This window comes from Callithrix jacchus, chromosome 11, assembly GCF_049354715.1.
Source record: "Callithrix jacchus isolate 240 chromosome 11, calJac240_pri, whole genome shotgun sequence".
NCBI lineage: Eukaryota > Metazoa > Chordata > Mammalia > Primates > Cebidae > Callithrix > Callithrix jacchus.
The window spans coordinates 73,292,624-73,312,052 of NC_133512.1; the positions used below are offsets into that span (position 1 = coordinate 73,292,624).

General features: G+C 39.3%; 2 protein-coding genes across 35 annotated transcripts in view; one reads left to right on the forward strand and one right to left on the reverse strand.

Moving 5' to 3' along the window:
* LRRC17 (leucine rich repeat containing 17) overlaps positions 1–2,860 on the forward strand; it is a 29,954-nt gene extending 27,094 nt beyond the window's left edge. For all 3 annotated transcript variants that reach the window (XM_078343073.1, XM_009002596.5, XM_002751674.6), the window contains one exon: positions 2,129–2,860. In XM_078343073.1, the coding sequence (XP_078199199.1) occupies positions 2,129–2,526 (398 nt within the window). In that variant the 3' untranslated portion in view covers positions 2,527–2,860. The remainder of the gene's footprint in view (positions 1–2,128) is intronic.
* FBXL13 (F-box and leucine rich repeat protein 13) overlaps positions 1–19,429 on the reverse strand; it is a 309,560-nt gene that overhangs the window by 161,454 nt on the left and 128,677 nt on the right. For 24 of the 32 annotated variants that reach the window (XM_054237838.2, XM_054237844.2, XM_054237835.2 and 21 more), the window contains one exon: positions 2,697–2,828. The exons of the other annotated variants lie outside the window; for them this stretch is intronic. In XM_054237838.2, the coding sequence (XP_054093813.1) occupies positions 2,697–2,828 (132 nt within the window). The remainder of the gene's footprint in view (positions 1–2,696; positions 2,829–19,429) is intronic. 32 annotated transcript variants of the gene reach the window in all.

Genomic DNA, 19,429 nt, shown 5'->3' on the forward strand with positions numbered 1-19,429 from the left:
ATATTTACTGAGCACCCAGCAAATGCCAAGCACTTTCTTAGAACAAAAAAGTTCTTTGGGAACAAAAGAGTATCTCAGCACTTAAGGCAAAATAACCTAAAGAAATTTTAAAATGCAAGTTCACCTATATTTCAGGGTCTCTGAGATGAAACCCTGCAAGTAGACTTACTTTAATGATTTTTGCTGGTAAGTATACAAATGCAGTGGGAGTCGCCAGACTTTAAAAGACATGAATAATAATCATATAAAATACCAGACGTTGCTGTGGAAAAGAGAAAGAAGATACTCTACTAGGGAGTTTTTATCTCCTTTAAGAAACAGAGGAAAACTAGTATTCCCAAGTGCCTGAATATATATGGTTTAAGTAACAATATACAGAACTTTCAAAATAAAATCTAGGAATGTTTACATATGCTTTTAATCTCATGGTCTAATGTCTTGAGAAAAGTAAATCTGTGAGATGACTGACTCACAGAATTTTAGCAAACAGAAAAAATCCAGTATCTTCAGAACACAAGGGCTGACCTTTTGTCCCCTACCCCCAAGACATTGCTTGGTACCAAAATAGAAAGTTATTTTTTTAATGGGGAATTATGTGTTTTTACTGAGAGAACATAAGATGAAAATAGTTAATAATATTAGTATGACCACATATTTTCCTAATTCAAAATATGTTCTACAAGGGTATTTTAAAACAATAATCAAATAATGTTTGAAACAGAAACAAAATATTTAAAACCGTCTATTTCTGGAGTATCTGGCTAGTCTGTATCAACTGGAATAGAGATAACCTGGGTGTAGATTTCTTTGCTCTTAGAAGGGGAAAAAAGCTTTTTGTTGTTTTATTTTCAGTTATATTTTATATTGGTTTTAATTATCCAACCTCCAGCAAAATTAAATACATATGGATTCAAAGCCGATAGCTACCATAGTTTGCCAAAATACAACCAGATGTTTTCAAAATGTTGGAAAAAGTTGTTTATTTTTGGACTCTACAGGAATAGAACCCTTCCCCCAACACTGGGATAAGGTTGTTTTCCAGGTATTTTCATGTTTACTGATATCCCAGGGAACTATCAAATCACCTCCAGGCACATTTTTCATTTTTTTTCTGCACTTATGTCTTACATGTGAAATATTTTCTTAACTCATGTTTCTTTTTTGAGTATCTTCTTTTTCCCAGTAAGTACAAAAAAAAAAAAAATGAACCCAAAATACATCTTAAAAAGCTAACTTAAAACTGATTTTTCAAATAAAATACTGTATTCTAGTCAAAGTAATCAAGGGCAAAGCTTTGAGTAACAGTATATTTTACAATTTTGCAATTAGATATGTTTACAGTGGAGAAATATAATTAAAAACACAACCTTCTTTCAACCCAGAAAATATCTCCACAAAGGTAGTAAAGAAAGAAAACACGTTCATTATTGACTAAGCATTAAACCAGAATGTGATGCGCATCACATGCGTATCACTGAGAGACTGCAAAGACTCTCAACCCTATGTAACCAAGCAGATACCACCCATTACAGGAATCTGGCCCTGTGTAGCTAAGCAGATACCACCGATTACATACATGTTTTCAGGACAAGCAATAATGAGTCCTTAAGGAAGAAGATTTGACACCACATTTTGTCACACATAATTCATCCTAACTTTACCTGTTAAATGGGGTGACTATCTGTGTTAGCTTACTGGCCTTATTCAGAGAAAAATAAATTTCTGTCTCCATGACAGGAGGTAGTTTTGCAAAGAGAAGCAAGACCTCACCAAAGTTAGGACCCACCCTGCCACAGGAGCTGGGAGACGGAGGTACCATCTTCCTTGATGTTTATATTTCAAAGAGACAGCTCCCAGGTCCTTGAAAAAGACATTCTTGCATCATAAAGCTGACAAAAAGCCTTTCTAGTCTTCAATAGGATTTAAAGACATTTCAAAGATAGGAGAAGGTACTGACAGTTAAAAGTTTTCTAAGGTAAGAACTCTGGAAAAAAGAAGGGAAGATACATCTCTTTCTTTTCAAAGGGGAAAATTAAGTCTCTTTTTAAAATTTGTATTGGTCCTTAGGATATACCATGCAGTGTATTAACTCAATTACTCAAGCTCAATAAATATTTTCTGTTTCCAGCTGCTTTTTTAGGGCTCACACATTTAGAAGAATTAGATTTATCAAACAACAGTCTGCAAAACTTTGACTATGGCGTGTTAGAAGACTTGTATTTTTTGAAACTCTTGTGGCTCAGAGATAACCCTTGGAGATGTGACTACAACATTCACTACCTCTACTACTGGTTAAAGCACCACTACAATGTCCATTTTAATGGCCTGGAATGCAAAACGCCTGAAGAATACAAAGGGTGGTCTGTGGGAAAATACATTAGAAGCTACTATGAAGAATGCCCCAAAGACAAGTTACCAGCATATCCTGAGTCATTTGACAAGGACACAGAAGATGAAGAATGGGAAAAAATACATAGGGATCACACCGCAAAGAAGCAAAGTGTAAGAATTATTATATTGGGATAAGATAGAAATTTTTCTGATTGTAATTAGTTTTGTATTTTCCATACTGGCGTTAGAAAACATATGTTTACATTTTTTATTAACTGTGTTGCCTATTTATGCAGGGTTATCCAGCTTTCTTTAATGATGATAAGTATTATTGTGACTCTTATAGTAATCAAGAGAATACTGACATCCTGCTTGCCTGTGTATTTTTGGAACAGCATCTGGTGATATGTAATTCCACACCAGTAACCTGCAGCAGTTGGGTCCTAATGATGGCATTAGACTTTCATAATGTCCTGTATAAATGTTTTTACTGCTTTCTGAAAATAAAAAAAAAAACTTGTTTCATTTTTACATGCCTTTTGATAGCTGTGCATACCTAAAGATGATCAAAATGATTTTATACAAAAAGTAGATGGTCATTCCCCACCCCTCTACTTTTTTTCAGTAAATCATCTTAAAATTTAAATAAATTTCCATTTCTGATTTCTGTACATTCCAAAATAAGGTCCTGGTACATCCAAGTGCTCAACCACTCTTCACTAACCTTGCAAAATACTGTCAAGCTAGATCTGAGAGAATTGTCACAAACAATAGGTAGAGAATATGAGAATTCTATTGGAAGCTGGTTGGAAGCTAGGACAGTGGTTAACAGCTGTAGATGGTGTGAAGCATGAGCCCTGAAGAGGTACAGTCACCTGTGAATGTGAAAAGAGCATTTTCGTTTGTTTTTGTTTTTTGTGTTTTTTTTTTTTTTAAGTAGGGTTCATACTGGGAATCCACCTGTCCATGAGAAAGGGCACTTCCTGCTAAGCTAGTATGTCAAGGAACACAAAACAAAGAATAAAATTAGGATCGGGGGCAGTATTCGGGATGAAGCCAGAACAAAAACTAGGAAATAATATGAGGCCACTGAGGGAGGAGGTGGTGCCCAAAAGAAGCCCCGTGATTTGGATTTACAGGTTAAAATGAGCTCACCACTAGATCACCAGCAAAAGAGGAAATCCATGGAGGATTTTAGACCCTGATCCCAACAGTTTGCATTTAAATAGTCATATTCTACGTAGAGAAAAAAAATTAAGTGAAAAGAAATATATGCATTCCCTCAGTAAGATACTATTTTTTCCTTTTAATATACATTTTCCTTTCATGCTGAGTTAATACATTTTCATTTCTTGTATCAAGGTATTCCTACAAAGTTTAGCAAATAACCACCTTATATGATACTTGTGCAAACTCCCAAAGCATGGAAGACGGTATATAAAAAATAGTTTTAGGCACTTTTTTTTTTGAGATGGAGTGTCACTCTGTTGCCCAGGCTGGAGTGCGGTGGTCCAATCTCAACTCACTGCAACCTTCATCTCCCAGGTTCAATCAATTCTCCTGCCTCAACCTCCCAAATAGCTGGTATTACAGGGGCTTGCCACCATGCCTGGCTAATTTTTGTATTTTTAGTAGAGACAAGGTTTCACCATGTTAATCAGGCTGGTCTTGAATTCCTTACTTCATATGCTCCTCCTGCCTCAGCCTCCCAAAGTGCTGGGATTACAGGCATAAACACCACGCTTAGCCATGCACTTTTAAGCACATGCTAGAGGCCAGTCACTGTGCTAAGAGCTTCACATATTCTACTTCTGATTCTCACAAAATCCCTCTGAGGTAGGTAATACTGTCTGCATTTTATAGATAAGGAATCCAAGGTGGAGAGTTTGGGTAACTTGGATAAAGTCACACAGCTGGCAAGTGGCAACGCCAGGATTCAGATCTGCCTAAGCCCTTTTTGCTATGCAGGGCTGCAGAGCATTCTAAAAGTCACCCTTGTCTGTGGCTGCCTGGCACCAGAACTTCCAGAACCAAACCCGAAAGCGGAGCAAGTACCCAGGAAGGTAGGGGAGCACTCATGAGGTCAGTTGGCAGGAGAAAGTTTTTTATCTAAGATCTAAATAGATCTGTATTTATATATAGGAAACCAAGAGAGTGGGAACCAGAAGAACTGCCAGAGCTAATGCTTCAGTAAATAACTCTGGATTGTGAGGTCCTATTTTTATTTATTTATTATTATGATTATTTGAGACAGAATCTCACTCTTGTCATCCAGGCTGGAGTGCAGTGGTTCAATCTTGGCTCACCGTAGCCTTCGCCTCCTAGGTTCAAGAAATTTTCCTGCCTCAGCCCCCCGAGTAGCTGGGATTACAGTTGCCTGTTAGCACGCCCAGCTAATTTTTGTACTTTTAGTAGAGATGGGGTTTTGCCATGTTGGCCAAGCTAGTCTTTGTTGGCCAGGCTGGCCTCGAACTCCTGACCTCAGGTGATGTGCTCAACTCAGCCTCCCAAAGTGCTGAGATTACAGGCATGAGACACCACGCCTGGACTGAACCATGAGGTTCTAACCACTCTGCCCAGTGGTTTGGGTCAGAGGTGGGGACTTAGAGATATTACTTCTCCATGCAAATCCCTACGTTGGTCACTCTGAGGCATGATAGCCAACTATTACATTTCAAATATTACCAGAGAGATGTAATATATTTATTTATTATTGTTCATGAGCCTCAGAGTGAAATTTTAAAGACATAGTACGTGAAAGAGCCAAGATTTAACGATGAAAAAAGCCTGGTGTGACCTCATCAGAGACAGTAGGATTACACTGAAGGCAAGAGAATTCTGGAATGAAATGAGATGAAATCTGATTCACAGAAAGGACCCAAGTTGTTCTCTGGTATAATTTTTAGATGCTAGTTAGGGATTTTATTGGTTGATTTTTACATTCAATTTAATCCCTAGGGATGTATTTAGAAATAAAGCTCCTGAACACATCAAAACAAAAATTAACACAGGAGATCCAAAAGTAAGTCAATAGGCATTCTTAACATCTCTCAGGGTCAAGACTGATGTGAATTTTTATTATTATTTTTATCTTTTTTCAGCTATTTCTTTTTTATTGATTTATTTTTTATTGCATTTTAGGTTTTGGAGAACATGTGAAGAACATGCAAGATAGTTGCATAGGTACACACGTGGCAGTGTGATTTGCTGCCTTCCTTCCCTTCACCTCTATCTGGCATTTCTCCCAGTGCTATCTCTCTCCAACTCCCCACCCCACGCTGTCCCTTCCCTATTTTCCCCAACAAAGCCCAGTGTGTAGTGCTCCCCTCCCTGTGTCCATGTGTTCTCATTGTTCAACACCTGCCTATGAGTCAGAACATGCAGTATTTCATTTTCTGTTCTTGTGTCAGTTTGCTAAGAATGATGTTCTCCAGGTTCATCCATGTCCCTACAAAGGACACGAACTCATCATTTTTGATTGCTGCATAATATTCCATGGTGTATATGTGCCACATTTTCCCTGTCCAGTCTATCATCGATGGGCATTTGGGTTGATTACAGGTCTTTACTATTGTAAACAGTGCTGCAATGAACACTTGTGTGCATGTGTCCTCATAGTAGAACGATTTATAATCCTTTGGATATTCCAATAATGGGATTGCTGGGTCAAATGGAATTTCTATTTCCAGGTCCTCGAGGAATCGCCACACAGTCTTCCACAATGATTGAACTAATTTACACTCCCACCAGCAGTGTAAAGTGTTTCTATTTCTCCACATCCTCTCTAGCATCTGTTGTCTCCAGATTTTTTAATGATTACCTTTCTAACTGGCATGAGATGGTATCTCAGTGTATTTTGATTTGCATTTCTCTAATGACCAGTGATGATGAGCATTTTTTCATATGATTGTTGGCCTCATGTATGTCTTCTTTTGTTAAGTGTCTGTTCATATCCTTTGCCCACTTTTGAATGGGCTTGTTTTTTTCTTGTAAATCTGTTTTAGTTCTTTGTAAATTCTGGATATCAGCCTTTGGTCAGATGGGTAAACTGCAAAATTTTTTTCCAATTCTGTTGGTTGCTGATTATCCCTAATGACTCTTTCTTTTGCTGTGCAGAAGCTGTGGAGTTTCATTAGGTCCCATTTGTCTATTTTGGCTTTTGTTGCCAATGCTTTTGGTGTTTTGGTCATGAAGTCCTTGCCTACTCCTATGTCCTGAATGGTTTTGCCTAGATTTTCTTCTAGGGTTTTTATGATGTTAGGTCTTATGTTTAAGTCTTTAATCCATCTGGAGTTAATTTTAGTGTAAGGTGTCAGGTAGGGGTCCAGGTTCTGCTTTCTGCAAATAGCTAGCCAATTTTCCCAACACCATTTATTAAACAGGGTATCCTTTCCCCACAGATTGTTTTTGCCAGGTTTGTCAAAGATCAGATGGTTGTAGATATGTTGTGTTGCCTCCGAGGCCTCTGTTCTGTCCCATTGGTCTATATCTCTGTTTTTGTACCAGTACCACGCTGTTTTGATTACTGTAGCCTTGTAGTATAGTTTGATGTCTGGTAGTGTGATGCCTCCTGCTGTGTTCTTTTTACTTACAATTGACTTGGCTACGTGGGCTCTCTTTTGGTTCCATATGAAGTTCATGGTGGTTTTTTCCAGTTCTGTGAAGAAGGTCATTGGTAGCTTGATGGGGATAGCGTTGGGTCTGTAAATTACTTTGGGCAGTATGGCCATTTTCACGATATTAATTCTTCCTAACCATGAACATGGAATGTTTCTCCATCTGTTTGTGTCCTCTCTTATTTCATTGAGCAGTGGTTTGTAGTTCTCCTTGAAGAGGTCCTTTACGTTCCTTGTTAGTTGTATTCCTAGGTATTTTATTCTCTTTGTAGCAATTGTGAATGGCAGTTCGTTCTTGATTTGGCTCTCTTTCAGTCTGTTATCGGTGTATAAAAACGCTTGTAATTTTTGCACATTGATTTTGTATCCTGAGACTTTACTGAAGTTGCTTATCATTTTCAGGAGATTTTGGGCTGAGATGATGGGGTCTTCTAGATATACTATCAAGTCATCTGCAAATAGAGACAATTTGGCTTCCTCCTTTCCTATTTGAATACCCTTTATTTCTTTTTCTTGCCTGATTGCTCTGGCTAGAACTTCCGGTACTATACTGAATAGGAGTGGTGAGAGAGGGCATCCTTGTCTAGTGCCAGATTTCAAAGGGAATGCTTCCAGTTTTTGCCCATTCAGTATGATATTGGCTGTTGGTTTGTCATAAATAGCTTTTATTATTTTGAGATACGAGTTTATTGAGGGTTTTTAGCATAAACGGCTGTTGAATTTTGTCAAAGGCCTTCTCTGCATCTATTAAGATAATCAGTGGTTTTTGTTTTTGCTTCTGTTTGTGTGGTGAATTACATTTATAGACTTACATATCTTGAACCAGCCTTGCATCCCCGGGATGAATCCTACTTAATCATGGTAAATAAGCTTTTTGATGTGATGTTGCCATCAGCTTGCCAGTATTTTATTGAAGATTTTTGCATCTATGTTCATCATGGATATTGGCCTGAAGTTTTCTTTTCTTGTTGAGTCTCTGCCAGGTTTTGGTATCAGGATGATGTTGGTCTCATAAAATGATTTGGGAAGGATTCCCTCTTTTTAAATTATTTGGAATAGTTTCAGAAGGAATGGTAACAGCTCCTCTTTGTGTGTCTGGTAGAATTCGGCTGTGAACCCATCTGGGCCTGGGCTTTTTTTGTGTGGTAGGCTCTTAATTGCTGCCTCAACTTCAGATCTTCCTATTGGTCTATTTCTGGTTTCGACTTCTTCCTGGTTTATGCTTGGGAGGATGCAAGTGTCCAGGAATTTATCAATTTCTTCCAGGTTTACTCGTTTATGTGCATAGAGTTGTTTGTAATATTCTCTGATGATGGTTTGAATTTCTGTAGGATCTGTAGTGATTTCGCCTTTATCATTTTTTATTGCATCTATTTGGGTATTCTCTCTTTTCTTTTTTATTGATCTGGCCAATGGTCTGTCTATTTTGTTGATCTTTTTGAAAAACCAGCTCCTGGTTTTGATTATCTGAAGGGTTTTTTGTGTCTCTGTCTTCTTCAGTTCTGCTCTGATCTTAGTTATTTCTTGTCTTCTGCTAGGTTTTGTGTGTGTGTGTGTGTTTTTATCTTGCTCCTCTAGCTCTTTCAATTTTGACTATGGGTATCAATTTTGGATCTCTCCACTCTTCTCATGTGGACTCTTATTGCTGTACATTTTCCTCTAGAGACTGCTTTAAATGTGTCCCAGAGATTCTAGCATGTTGTGTCTTGGTTCTCGTTGGTTTTAAAGAACTTCTTTATTTCTGCCTTCATTTCATTGTTTATCCAGTCAACATTCAAGAGCCAGTTGTTCAGTTTCCATGAAGCTGTGCAGTTCTGAGTTAGTTTCTGAATTCTGAGTTCTAACTTGATTGCACTGTGGTCTGAGAGACTGTTTGTTATGAATTCCGTCCTTTTACATTTGCTGAGGAGTGATTTACTTCCAATTATGTGGTCAATTTTAGAGTAGGTGTGGTGTGGAGCTGAGAATATATAATCTGTGGATTTGGGGTGGAGAGTTCTGTAAATGTCTATCAGGTTTGCTTGTCCCAAATCTGAGTTCAAGTCCTGGATATCCTTGTTAATTTTCTGTCTGGTTGATCTGTCTAATATTGACAGTGGAGTGTTAAAGTCTCCCACTATTATTGTGTGGGAGTCTAATTCTCTTTGTAAGTCAGTAAGAACTTGCCTTATGTATCTGGGTGCTCCTGTATTGGGTGTGTATATATTTAGGATCATTAGCTCTTCTTGTTTTATCAATCCTTTTACCATTATGTAATGTCCTTCTTTGTCTCTTTTGATCTTTGTTGCTTTAAAGTCTATTTTATCAGAGAAGAGAATTGCAACTCCTGCTTTTTTTTTTGCTCTCCATTTGCTTAGTAAATCTTCCTCCATCCCTTTATTTTGAGCCTCTGTGTATCCTTGCATGTGAAATGGGTTTCCTAAATACAGCACACCAATGGGTTTTGGCTTTTTATCCAATTTGCCAGTCTGTGTCTTGATTGGTGCATTTAGCCCATTTATATTTAGGGTTAATATTGTTATGTGTAAATTTGATACTGCCATTTTTATGCTAGCTGGCTGTTTTGCCCATTAGTTAATGCAGATTCTTCATTGTGTTGATTCTCTTTACCATTTGGTATGTTTTTGGAGTGGCTGGTACTTGTTGTTCCTTTCTATGTGTAGTGCCTCTTTCAGGAGCTCTTGTAAAGCAGGCCTGGTGGTGACAAAGTCTCTGAGTACTTCCTGTTCACAAAGGATTTTATTTTTCCTGCACTTATGAAGCTTAGTTTGGCTGAATATGAAATTCTGGGTTGAAAGTTTTCTTTAAGGATGTTGAATATTGGCCCCCACTCTCTTCTGACTTGTAGAGTTTCTGCTGAGAGATATGTTGTGAGTCTGATGGGCTTCCCTTTGTGGGTAACCCGACCTTTGTCTCTGGCTGTCCTTAGCATCTTCTCCTTCATTTCAACCCTGGTGAATCTGACAATTATGTACTTTGGGGTTGCTCTTCTTGAGGAATATCTTTGTGGTGTTCTCTGTATTTCCTGGACTTGAATATTGGCCTGCCTTGCTAGGTTGGGGAGATTTTCCTGGTTAATATCCTGAAGTGTTTTTTCCAGCTTAAATTCATTCTCTTCATCACATTCAGGTACACCTATCAAATGTAGATTAGGTCTCTTCACATAGTTTCACATTTCTTGGAGACTTTGTTCATTCCTTTTTGCGTTTTTTTCTCTAATCTTGCCTTCTCATTTTATTTCATTGAGTTGATCTTTGACCTCTGATATTCTTTCTTCTGCTTGGTCAACTCGGCTGTTGAAACTTGTGCATGCTTTGTGAAGTTCTCATGTTGTGTTTTTCAGCTCCATCAATTCACTCATATTCCTCTCTAAGGTGTCCATTCTTGTTATTTCGTCAAATCTTTTTTCAAAGTTCTTAGTTTCTTTCCATTGAGTTAGAACATATTCTTTTAGATCACGGAAGTTTCTCATTATGCACCTTCTGAAGTCTGATTTTGTCATTTCATCACACTCATTCCACCCAGCTTTGTTCCCTTGCTGGTGAGGAGTTGTGATCCCTGAAAAGATGTTCTGGTTTCAGGTGTTTTCCTTCTTTTTATGCTGGTTTCTTCCCATCTTTATGGATTTATCTTCCTGACATCTGTGTAGTTGCTGATTTTCAGATTGGGTCTCTGAGGACATCCAGATTGTTGATGATGAAGTTATTTCTGTTTCTTAGTTTTCCTTCTAACAGTCTGGCCCCTCTTCTGTAGGACTGCTGAGGTCCCCTCCAGGCCCTGCTTGCCTGGGGATCACCTGAAGCTGCTGCAGAACAGTAAGGGTTGCTACCAGATTATTCTTCTGCTATCTTTGTCCCAGAATGATGCCCGCCAAATGTCAGTCTGATCAGTTTTTTGTGAGGTGACTCTTTGGATATACGGGGGTCAGGGAGCTGCTTGAGGAGATAGTCTGTTCTTTATAGGAGCTCAAATGCTGAGCTGTGAGGTCCGTTGTTCATTCAGGGCTGCTAGGCAGGTATGTTTAAGTCTGCTGCAGCAGAACTCATAAACCCCCTTCTTTTCCCCAGGTGCTCTGTCCCAGTGAGTTAGGGCTTTATTTATAAGTATCTGTTGTGCTGCCTTTTTTTTTTTCATTGCTGCCCTGCCCAGCAAGGAGGCAGCCTAGTCACTGTTTGCCTGCAGAGGCTTTGCTGAGCTGCTTTGGGCTCTGCCCTGCTGCCGTGTGAACTTCCCTGTAGTCGTTGATATAAGTGTGGTTAGAACTGCCTCGGCAATGGTGGCCCACCTCTGTAATGGAGGACTCTCTGTTATGGAATGTTGCCTCAGCAAGGGAGGGTTGCCTCGGCAATGGCAGGCTGCCTCAGCAATGGCAAACTACCTCCACAGAAGTGGAGTGCCTCGGTAATGGTGGACGCCCCTCCTCCACCGAGCTGCACTGTCCTGGGTTCAGCTGTGCTTGCTGTGAAACTCTCAACCCTGAGCATTTCCAATTGCTGTTTTTTTGTTTGTTTGTTTTTGTTGGGGTGAGGCCTGCCAAGCCTGATCCTGGCTCCATGCCTCAGAGCCTTTTTTTTTTTTTAAGTTGAATGGTTGACTCCCTCCCAGGTGTTCCAATCACCTGCTGAAAGGGCACCGGAATCTGTGTGATTTCCTGTGTGGCGACCCACTGCGCTGGCTGAAACAACGGCGCTGCCCGGGAATCTCCTGGCCTGGCTTCCTGTTTCAGATCCATTTAATCAGATGAATGAATGAATCTGCCTTCCCAGAGCTCCAATTGCCAGCTTAAAAGGGCAACCAGACCAGTGTATTTTGTACGGAGAGCTGCCACACCTGGTCACTGGCCAAACAGCTGCGCCGGCCAAAACAGCTGTGCTGGCCCAAACAGCCGTGCTGGTGACCCATGGGGCTCCGCCGCCTGGGAATCTCCTGGTCTGTGGGCAATAAAGATCTGTCTGAAAATGCAGCATCCACTCACCCTCTGCGCTTTCACTGGGAGCTGCAATCCTGAGTTGCTCCTAAAGGGCCATCTTGGATCTCTCCTCCTGATGTGAATTTTTACATCTTAAAATCTGCCCCTTTTCTAAATCAATGTTAATACTTTTTCAGGGAAGTGTAGTTGATTTGTAATGGAATGAACAATTAGACACTTCCTCTTCCACCAATTTCTTACTTGATAGTTACTCTAATAACTTGCCTTTGGATGTCTCTTTTTTATAACAGACAATACAAGTTCATGAGATTACAAAAATAAGTATACTTTATGGTAGTAAAAGATATGACTATCCTGAGGTACACATATTGGAACTTATACATCACTTGAGTATTTGGACAAAATAAGTGTGAAAAAAAATATAACTTTCCTACTAGTCTATGATTCTCTGATTTTTGTGAAGTAAACAGGATTTACTATAAACAGAGTCCTCCTGAGTCCTCAGTAGGCTGTGACCTAATGCCTAGTTACTTGAGAAAGATATTTAATATTGAGCAGCACTGCTTTTTCATTCACTTACCATTCCATCCTCTGGAGCCTATGCCCTGGATCACTTTATGTCTGTTTCTGAGAAATCTGAATCTCTTGCTCTGCAAATCAGCAAATCGAATTTTTTTTTTTTTGACATAGAGTCTCCTTCTGTCACCCAGGCTGGAATGCAATGGCACCATCTCGGCTCACCACATCTGCCTCCCAGGTTCAAGCAATTCTCCTGCCTCAGCCTCCCAGGTAGCTGGGATTATAGGCATCTACTACCACACCCAGCTAATTTTTGTATTTTTAGTAGAGACAGTGTAACCATATTGGCCAAGTTGGTCTCGAACTCCTGACCTCGATCCAACCACCTCGGCCTCCCAAAGTGCTGGATTACAGGCATGAGCCACCATGCTCAGCAGGTAATGAGGAGCTACTTGTCTAAGTTCTGTAAACCTGTGCCCTCATCTGCCTTTTAAACACTGCTGCTTCTTTTTTTTTTTTTTTTTAAGACAGAGTCTTGCTCTGTTACCCAAGCTGAAGTAAGGTGGCATGATCTCAGCTCACTGTAATCTCCACCACATGGGTCAAGTAATTCTCATGCCTCAGCCTCCCAAGTAACTAGAACCACAGTCATGCATTACCATGACTGGCTAATTTTTGTATTTTTAGTAAAGATAAGGTTTCACCATGTTGGCCAGGCTGGTCTCAAACTCCTGGCCTCAAGTGATCTGCCTGTTTTGGCCTCCAAAAGTACTGGGATTACAGGCATGAGCCACTGTGCCCAGCCTTAAATATCTTAACATAACATTCCACAGATAATTTTCTAAACTTTTACTGGTATAAGGATTACAACTGTTGTGTTCAGTCAGCTAAACAGCCCAAAAGAACAGCCAATACTTATCTTCAATCTAACAGTCAGAAAACCAAACTTCTTTCCAGAAAAGTGTGTAATTCTCGACACACCAATAGATGAACTGGTCTTAGCTGGGGTAGGCGGTTGGGGTAGGGTGGGAGAGACAATGGAAAGGCTAAAACCGCTCTGAGAATTATTTTTCAACTTTTATTTTAATTTCAGGAGTACATGTATAGATTTGTTATATAGGTAAATTTGTGTCATGGGGGCTTGTTGTATAGATTATTTAGTCACCCAGGTATTAAGCCTAGTAAGTGTTAGTTATTTTTCCTGATCCTCTCCCTCCTCTCACTCTCCAACCTCCAGTAAGCCCCAGTGTCCATCATTCCCCTCTATGTGTCCATGTGTTAGGAATGGTTTTTATCTGACATGCTCAAGTTTGCTGGAATTAAAATGGGTTTGATTAAATAATTTTCAGTAAATTAAGAATATTACAAAGATGAGAAAGACAATACATTTGCTTCCTTAAAAAAATCAAGGTCTACTCAGGCTTGCATGCTCAGTTGTTTCTGCGATGGAGACAACTGTACTAAGAATACTAAAGGAAATAAACTTTAAACAGATACAAAATATTAAAAATTTAAAGAAAAAAAGGTCTACAGGCTATCTTGACCTCAGATACAAATACAAACATATATATCTTATGTATATATCTCATATACAACATATATAAGATACATCATTATGTGATAAAATAAACATATGGTCAATATGCCCATTGCATAGTAATTTGACATAGGCATTTTCATTATCTGATCTTCTTTACTCTCTATACAAGTTACAACTTCAGGTTGCCCATTGCATCTTCACTCCAAACTTCCCAGTGTAGCTGGTGCCTAAGCATCAGGAAAAGTCTTTATGTGGAAGCAGAAAAAAAAACCTAAGGAAGGTTATAGCTGTAAATGCCTATATTTAAAAAGAAGATAGATCAAGAGAATGAAAAGACAAGCCACATTGTAGGAGAAAATATTTGTCAAAAACACATCTGTAGGGCCGGGTGTGGTGGCTCATGCCTGAACCCCAGTACTTTGGGAGGCCGAAGTGAGTGGATCACCTGAGGTCAGGAGTTCAAGACCAGACTAGCCAAACATAGTGAAATGCCATCTCTACTAAAAATACAAGAAATTAGCCAGGCGTGGTGACAATTGCCTGTAATCTCAGCTACTAGGGAGGCTGAGGCAGGAGAATCACTTGAAACTGGGAGGTGAAGGTTGCAGTGAGCCAAGATGGTGCCACTGCACTCCAGCCTGGGTGACAGAATGAGACTCCATTTAAAAAAAAAAAAAAAAGCAAAAAACCATACATCTGTAGTGATTTGCATGTAGAACTAATATCTCTAAGTCTCCACCTCTGACCCAAACCATTGCGCAGAGTGGTTAAAAACTCACAATCCAGGCTGGGCACAGAGGCTCATGCCTATAATCCCAACACTTTGGGAGGCTGAGGCAGGTGGATCACTTGAGGTCGGGAGTTCAAGACCACCTTGGTCAATATGGTGAAACACAATCTCTACACTTTTTTTTTCTAATTAGCCAGGTGTGGCCACCTGTAGCCGTAACTACTCAGGTGGCTGAGGTGGGAGGATCGCTTAAGCCCAGCAGGTTGAGACTGCAGTGAGCTGTGATCATGCCAGTGCACTCCATCCTGGGCAACAGAGTGAGACTCTCTCTCCAAAAACAAAAAAATATATATTGGAGTGGAGATAAGCAAAACAGAAAATAGAAAAACAATAGAGAACTAATAAAAATAAGGTTTTAAAAAATATCCATATTTATAGTAGCATTATTCACAACGCCTAAAAGATTAAAGCAACCTTAGTGTCTATTAATGGAAGAATGGATAAACAAGATGTGGTACATACATACAATAACATATTCTGACACATGCTAAAATGAGTAAACCCTGAAGACATTGTGCTAAGTGAAGTAAGCCAGGCACAAAAACTGTGAAGGAGATTTCACTTGTGTAAGGCACCTAGAGTCATCAAATTCATAGAGATGAAAAGTAGAATGGTGGTTGCCAGAATCTAGGAGGAGGAGGAAAAGAGGATTTAGTACTTAGTGGGTACAGACTATCAGTTTTGTGAGATGAAAGTTCTGGAGATGGACAGTGATGATGGCTGGACAACAATGTGAATATATTTAATGCCATGGAATTGCACATATAAAAGTAGTTAAAATGGCAAGTTTTATTTTTATTTAGTTTTTTCTTGAAACACAGTTTTGCTCTTATTGCCCAGGCTGGAGTGCAATGGCATGATCTCAGCCCACCGCAATCTCCACCTCCCAGGTTCAAGCAATTCTTCTGCCTCAGCCTCCTGAGTAGCTTGGATTACAAGCATGCGGCACCACACCTGGCTAATTTTGTATTTTTAGTAGAGATGGGGTTTCTCCACATTGATCAGGCTCGTCCTGAACTCCCGACCTCAGGCGATCTACCTGCCTCGGCCTCCCAAAGTGCTTGGATTACAGGCATGAACCACTGTACCTGGTCATGTTATATATTTTTTTACAATAATAAAAAGAGAACCAAACGGTTGTTTGAAATATCGCAAACCTTTACCTAGACTGACCAGGAAAACAAGAGGGAAGACTAATATTACTTAAATTAGAAATGAAAGTGAGTACATTAGTACTGACTTTACAGGAATAAAAAGGATCATAAGAGAATATTATGAACTGTTGTACCCCCCCTCCAAAATTAATAGACTACATGGAATTGACAAACTTCTAGAAACACATAAACTACCAAAAGTCACTCAAGAAGAAATGGAAAATCTAAATAAATCTATAGTAAGTAAAAATACAAAATCAGCAATCAAAAAACCTCCAACAAGGCAAGGTGCAGTGGCTCATGCCTATAATCCCAGCACTTTGGGAGGCTGGATCACTTGAGATCAAGAGTCCAAGACCAACCTGGAAAACATGGTGAAAACCCATCTCTACTTAAAATACAAAAATTAGCTGAACATGGTGGCACACACCTGTAATCCCAGCTACTCAGGAGGCTGAGGCAGGAGAATCACTTGAACTTGGAAGGTAGTGGATGCAATGAGCCGAGATCATGTCACTGCATTCCAGCCTGGATGACAGAGCAAAACTCCATCTAAAAAAAGAAAAGGTCTCTAACAAAGAGCCTAGGACCAGATGGCTTCATGAACAAATTTTACCAAATATTTAAAGGCTAATAAACACCAATCCTCAAACTCTTCTGAAAAAATACAAGTAAAAAATACCTCCTACCTCATTCTATGAAGCCAATATCATCCTTATAAGAAAGTGAAAACAGCATTATATCCCCATATAGGATATGGGGATCCCAGTAATTAAAATCCCAGTAATTAAAAGATGTATTAATATTAACATTATTCTCATTAAAAATATGAAAAAGAAGCAATGAGCAAGACTCCTGCATACCCCTGCTACTTTTCAACATTGCAAAAAAGGTCCTAAGCAAAGTAATAAAATGAGAAAAAGAAAAAATATATAAGAATAGGCATAAATGGAAATAAAATTGTCAATATTCCCAGATATGACAGTCTACCTAGAAAATACAAGAGACCGGCAACGCACAGTGGCTCACGCCTGTAATCCCAGCACTTTGGGAGGCTGAGGTGGGCAGATCATGAGATCAGGAACTTGAGACCAACCTCACCAACATGGTGAAACCCCGTCTCTACTAAAGTACAAAAATTATCTGGGCGTGGTGGTAGGCACCTGTATTCCCATCTACTACAGAGGCTGAGCCAGAAGAGTTTGAATCTAGGAGGCAGAGGTTGTGATGAGCCAAGATCATGCCATTGCACTCCAGTCTAAGCAACAAGAGTGAAACTCTGTCTCAAAAAAGAAAGAAAGAAAGAAATAGGGAGGGAGGGAGGGAAGGAAGGAAGGAAGGAAGGAAGGAAGGAAGGAAGGAAGGAAGGAAGGAAGGAAGGGAGAAAGAAAGAGAAAGAAAGAAAATCCAAGAGAATCAATTGACAAACTATTAAAACCAAGAAGAGAACTTAATACATGGTCAGATACAATAACATACAAAAAACTACAGCTTTGTATAGCACCAGCAATTAATAATCAGAATTATTATATTTTGTATAATTTATTTTTTCAATAAAAAAATCTACAGACATAGTTGAAACTCCTTGTGCAGTTCTTCCCCATTCCATTAAGCTCTCTCTGTCTATTTGCACAACCACTGTCTTGCATTTGGAGTTTTTTTCTCATGCATGCTTTTTATATGTCACTATATGTGTGTCCTTAAAAATCTATAATAATATATACTGTTTAAAATTATTTCAAAATTAAAGGTAAAACTATACATAATTTTGCATATTAAACTTTTTTTAAATTGCATTTTAGGTTTTGGGGTACATGTGCAGAACATGCAAGATAGTTGCATAGGTACACACGTGGCAGTGTGATTTGCTGCCTTCCTCCCCTTCTGGCATTTCTCGCCATGCTATCCCTCCCCAGCTCCTCCCCCGCTGTCCCTCCCCTATTCCCCCCAATAGACCCCAGTGTGTAGTGCTCCCCTCCCTGTGTCCATGTGTTCTCATTGTTTATCACCCGCCTGTGAGTGAGAACATGTGGTATTTCATTTTCTGTTCTTGTGTCAGTTTGCTGAGAATGATCTTCTCCAGATTCATCCATGTCCTTAACAAAGGACACGAACTCATCATTTTTGATTGCTGCATAATATTCCATGGTGTATATGTGCCACATTTCCCCAGTCCAGTCTATCATCGATGGGCATTTGGGTTGGTTCCAGGTCTTTGCTATTGTAAACAGTGCTGCAATGAACATTCGTGTGCATGTGCCCTTATAGTAGAACAATTTATAGTTCTTTGGATATATACCCAGTAATGGGTCAAATAAAATTTCTATTTCTAGGTCCTTGAGGAATCACCAAACAGTCTTCCACAATGGTTGAACTAATTTACACTCCCACCAGCAGTGTAAAAGTGTTCCTCTTTCTCCATATCCTCTCCAGCATCTGTTGTCTCCAGATTTTTTAATGATCGCCGTTCTAACTGATGTGAGATGGTATCTCAATGTAGTTTTGATTTGCATTTCTCTAATGACCAGTGATGATGAGTATTTTTTCATATGTTTGTTGGCCTCATGTATGTCTTCTTTTGTAAAGTGCCTGTTCATATCCTTTGCCCATTTTTGAATGAGCTTGTTTGTTTTTTTCTTGTAAATCTGTCTGAGTTCTTTGTAAATTCTGGATATCAGCCCTTTGTCAGATGGGTAGACTATAAAAGTTTTTTCCCATTCTGTTGGTTGCCGATTCACTCTAGTGACTGTTTCTTTTGCCGTGCAGAAGCTGTGGAGTTTCATTAGGTCCCATTTGTCTATTTTGGCTTTTGTTGCCAATGCTTTTGGTGTTTTGGTCATGAAGTCCTTGCCTACTCCTATGTCCTGAATGGTTTTGCCTAGATTTTCTTCTAGGGTTTTTATTGTGTTAGATCTTATGTTTAAGTCTTTAATCCATCTGGAGTTAATTTTAGTGTAAGGTGTCAGGAAGGGGTCCAGTTTCTGCTTTCTGCACATGGCTAGCCAGTTTTCCCAACACCATTTATTAAACAGGGAATCCTTTCCCCATTACTTGTTTTTGTCATATTTATCAGAGATTGTATGGCAGTAGATATGTTGTGTTGCCTCCGATGCCTCTGTTCTGTTCCATTGGTCTATATCTCTGTTTTGGTACCAGTACCATGCTGTTTTGATTACAGTAGCCTTGCAGTATAGTTTGAAGTCCGGTAGTGTGATGCCTCCTGCTGGGTTCTTTTAGCTTAGAATTGACTTGACTATGCAGGCTCTCTTTTGGATCCATATGAAGTTTAAGGTGTTTTTTTCCAGTTCTGTAAAGAAGGTCATTGGTAGCCTGATGGGGATAGCATTGGGTCTGTAAATTACTTTGGGTAGTATGGCCATTTTCACAATATTGATTCTTCCTAACCATGAACATGGAATGTTTCTCCATATGTTTGTGTCATCTTTTATTTTGTTGAGCAGTGGTTTATAGTTCTCCTTGAAGAGGTCCTTTACGTTCCTTGTTCATTGTATTCCTAGGTATTTTAATCTCTTTGTAGCAATTGTGAAT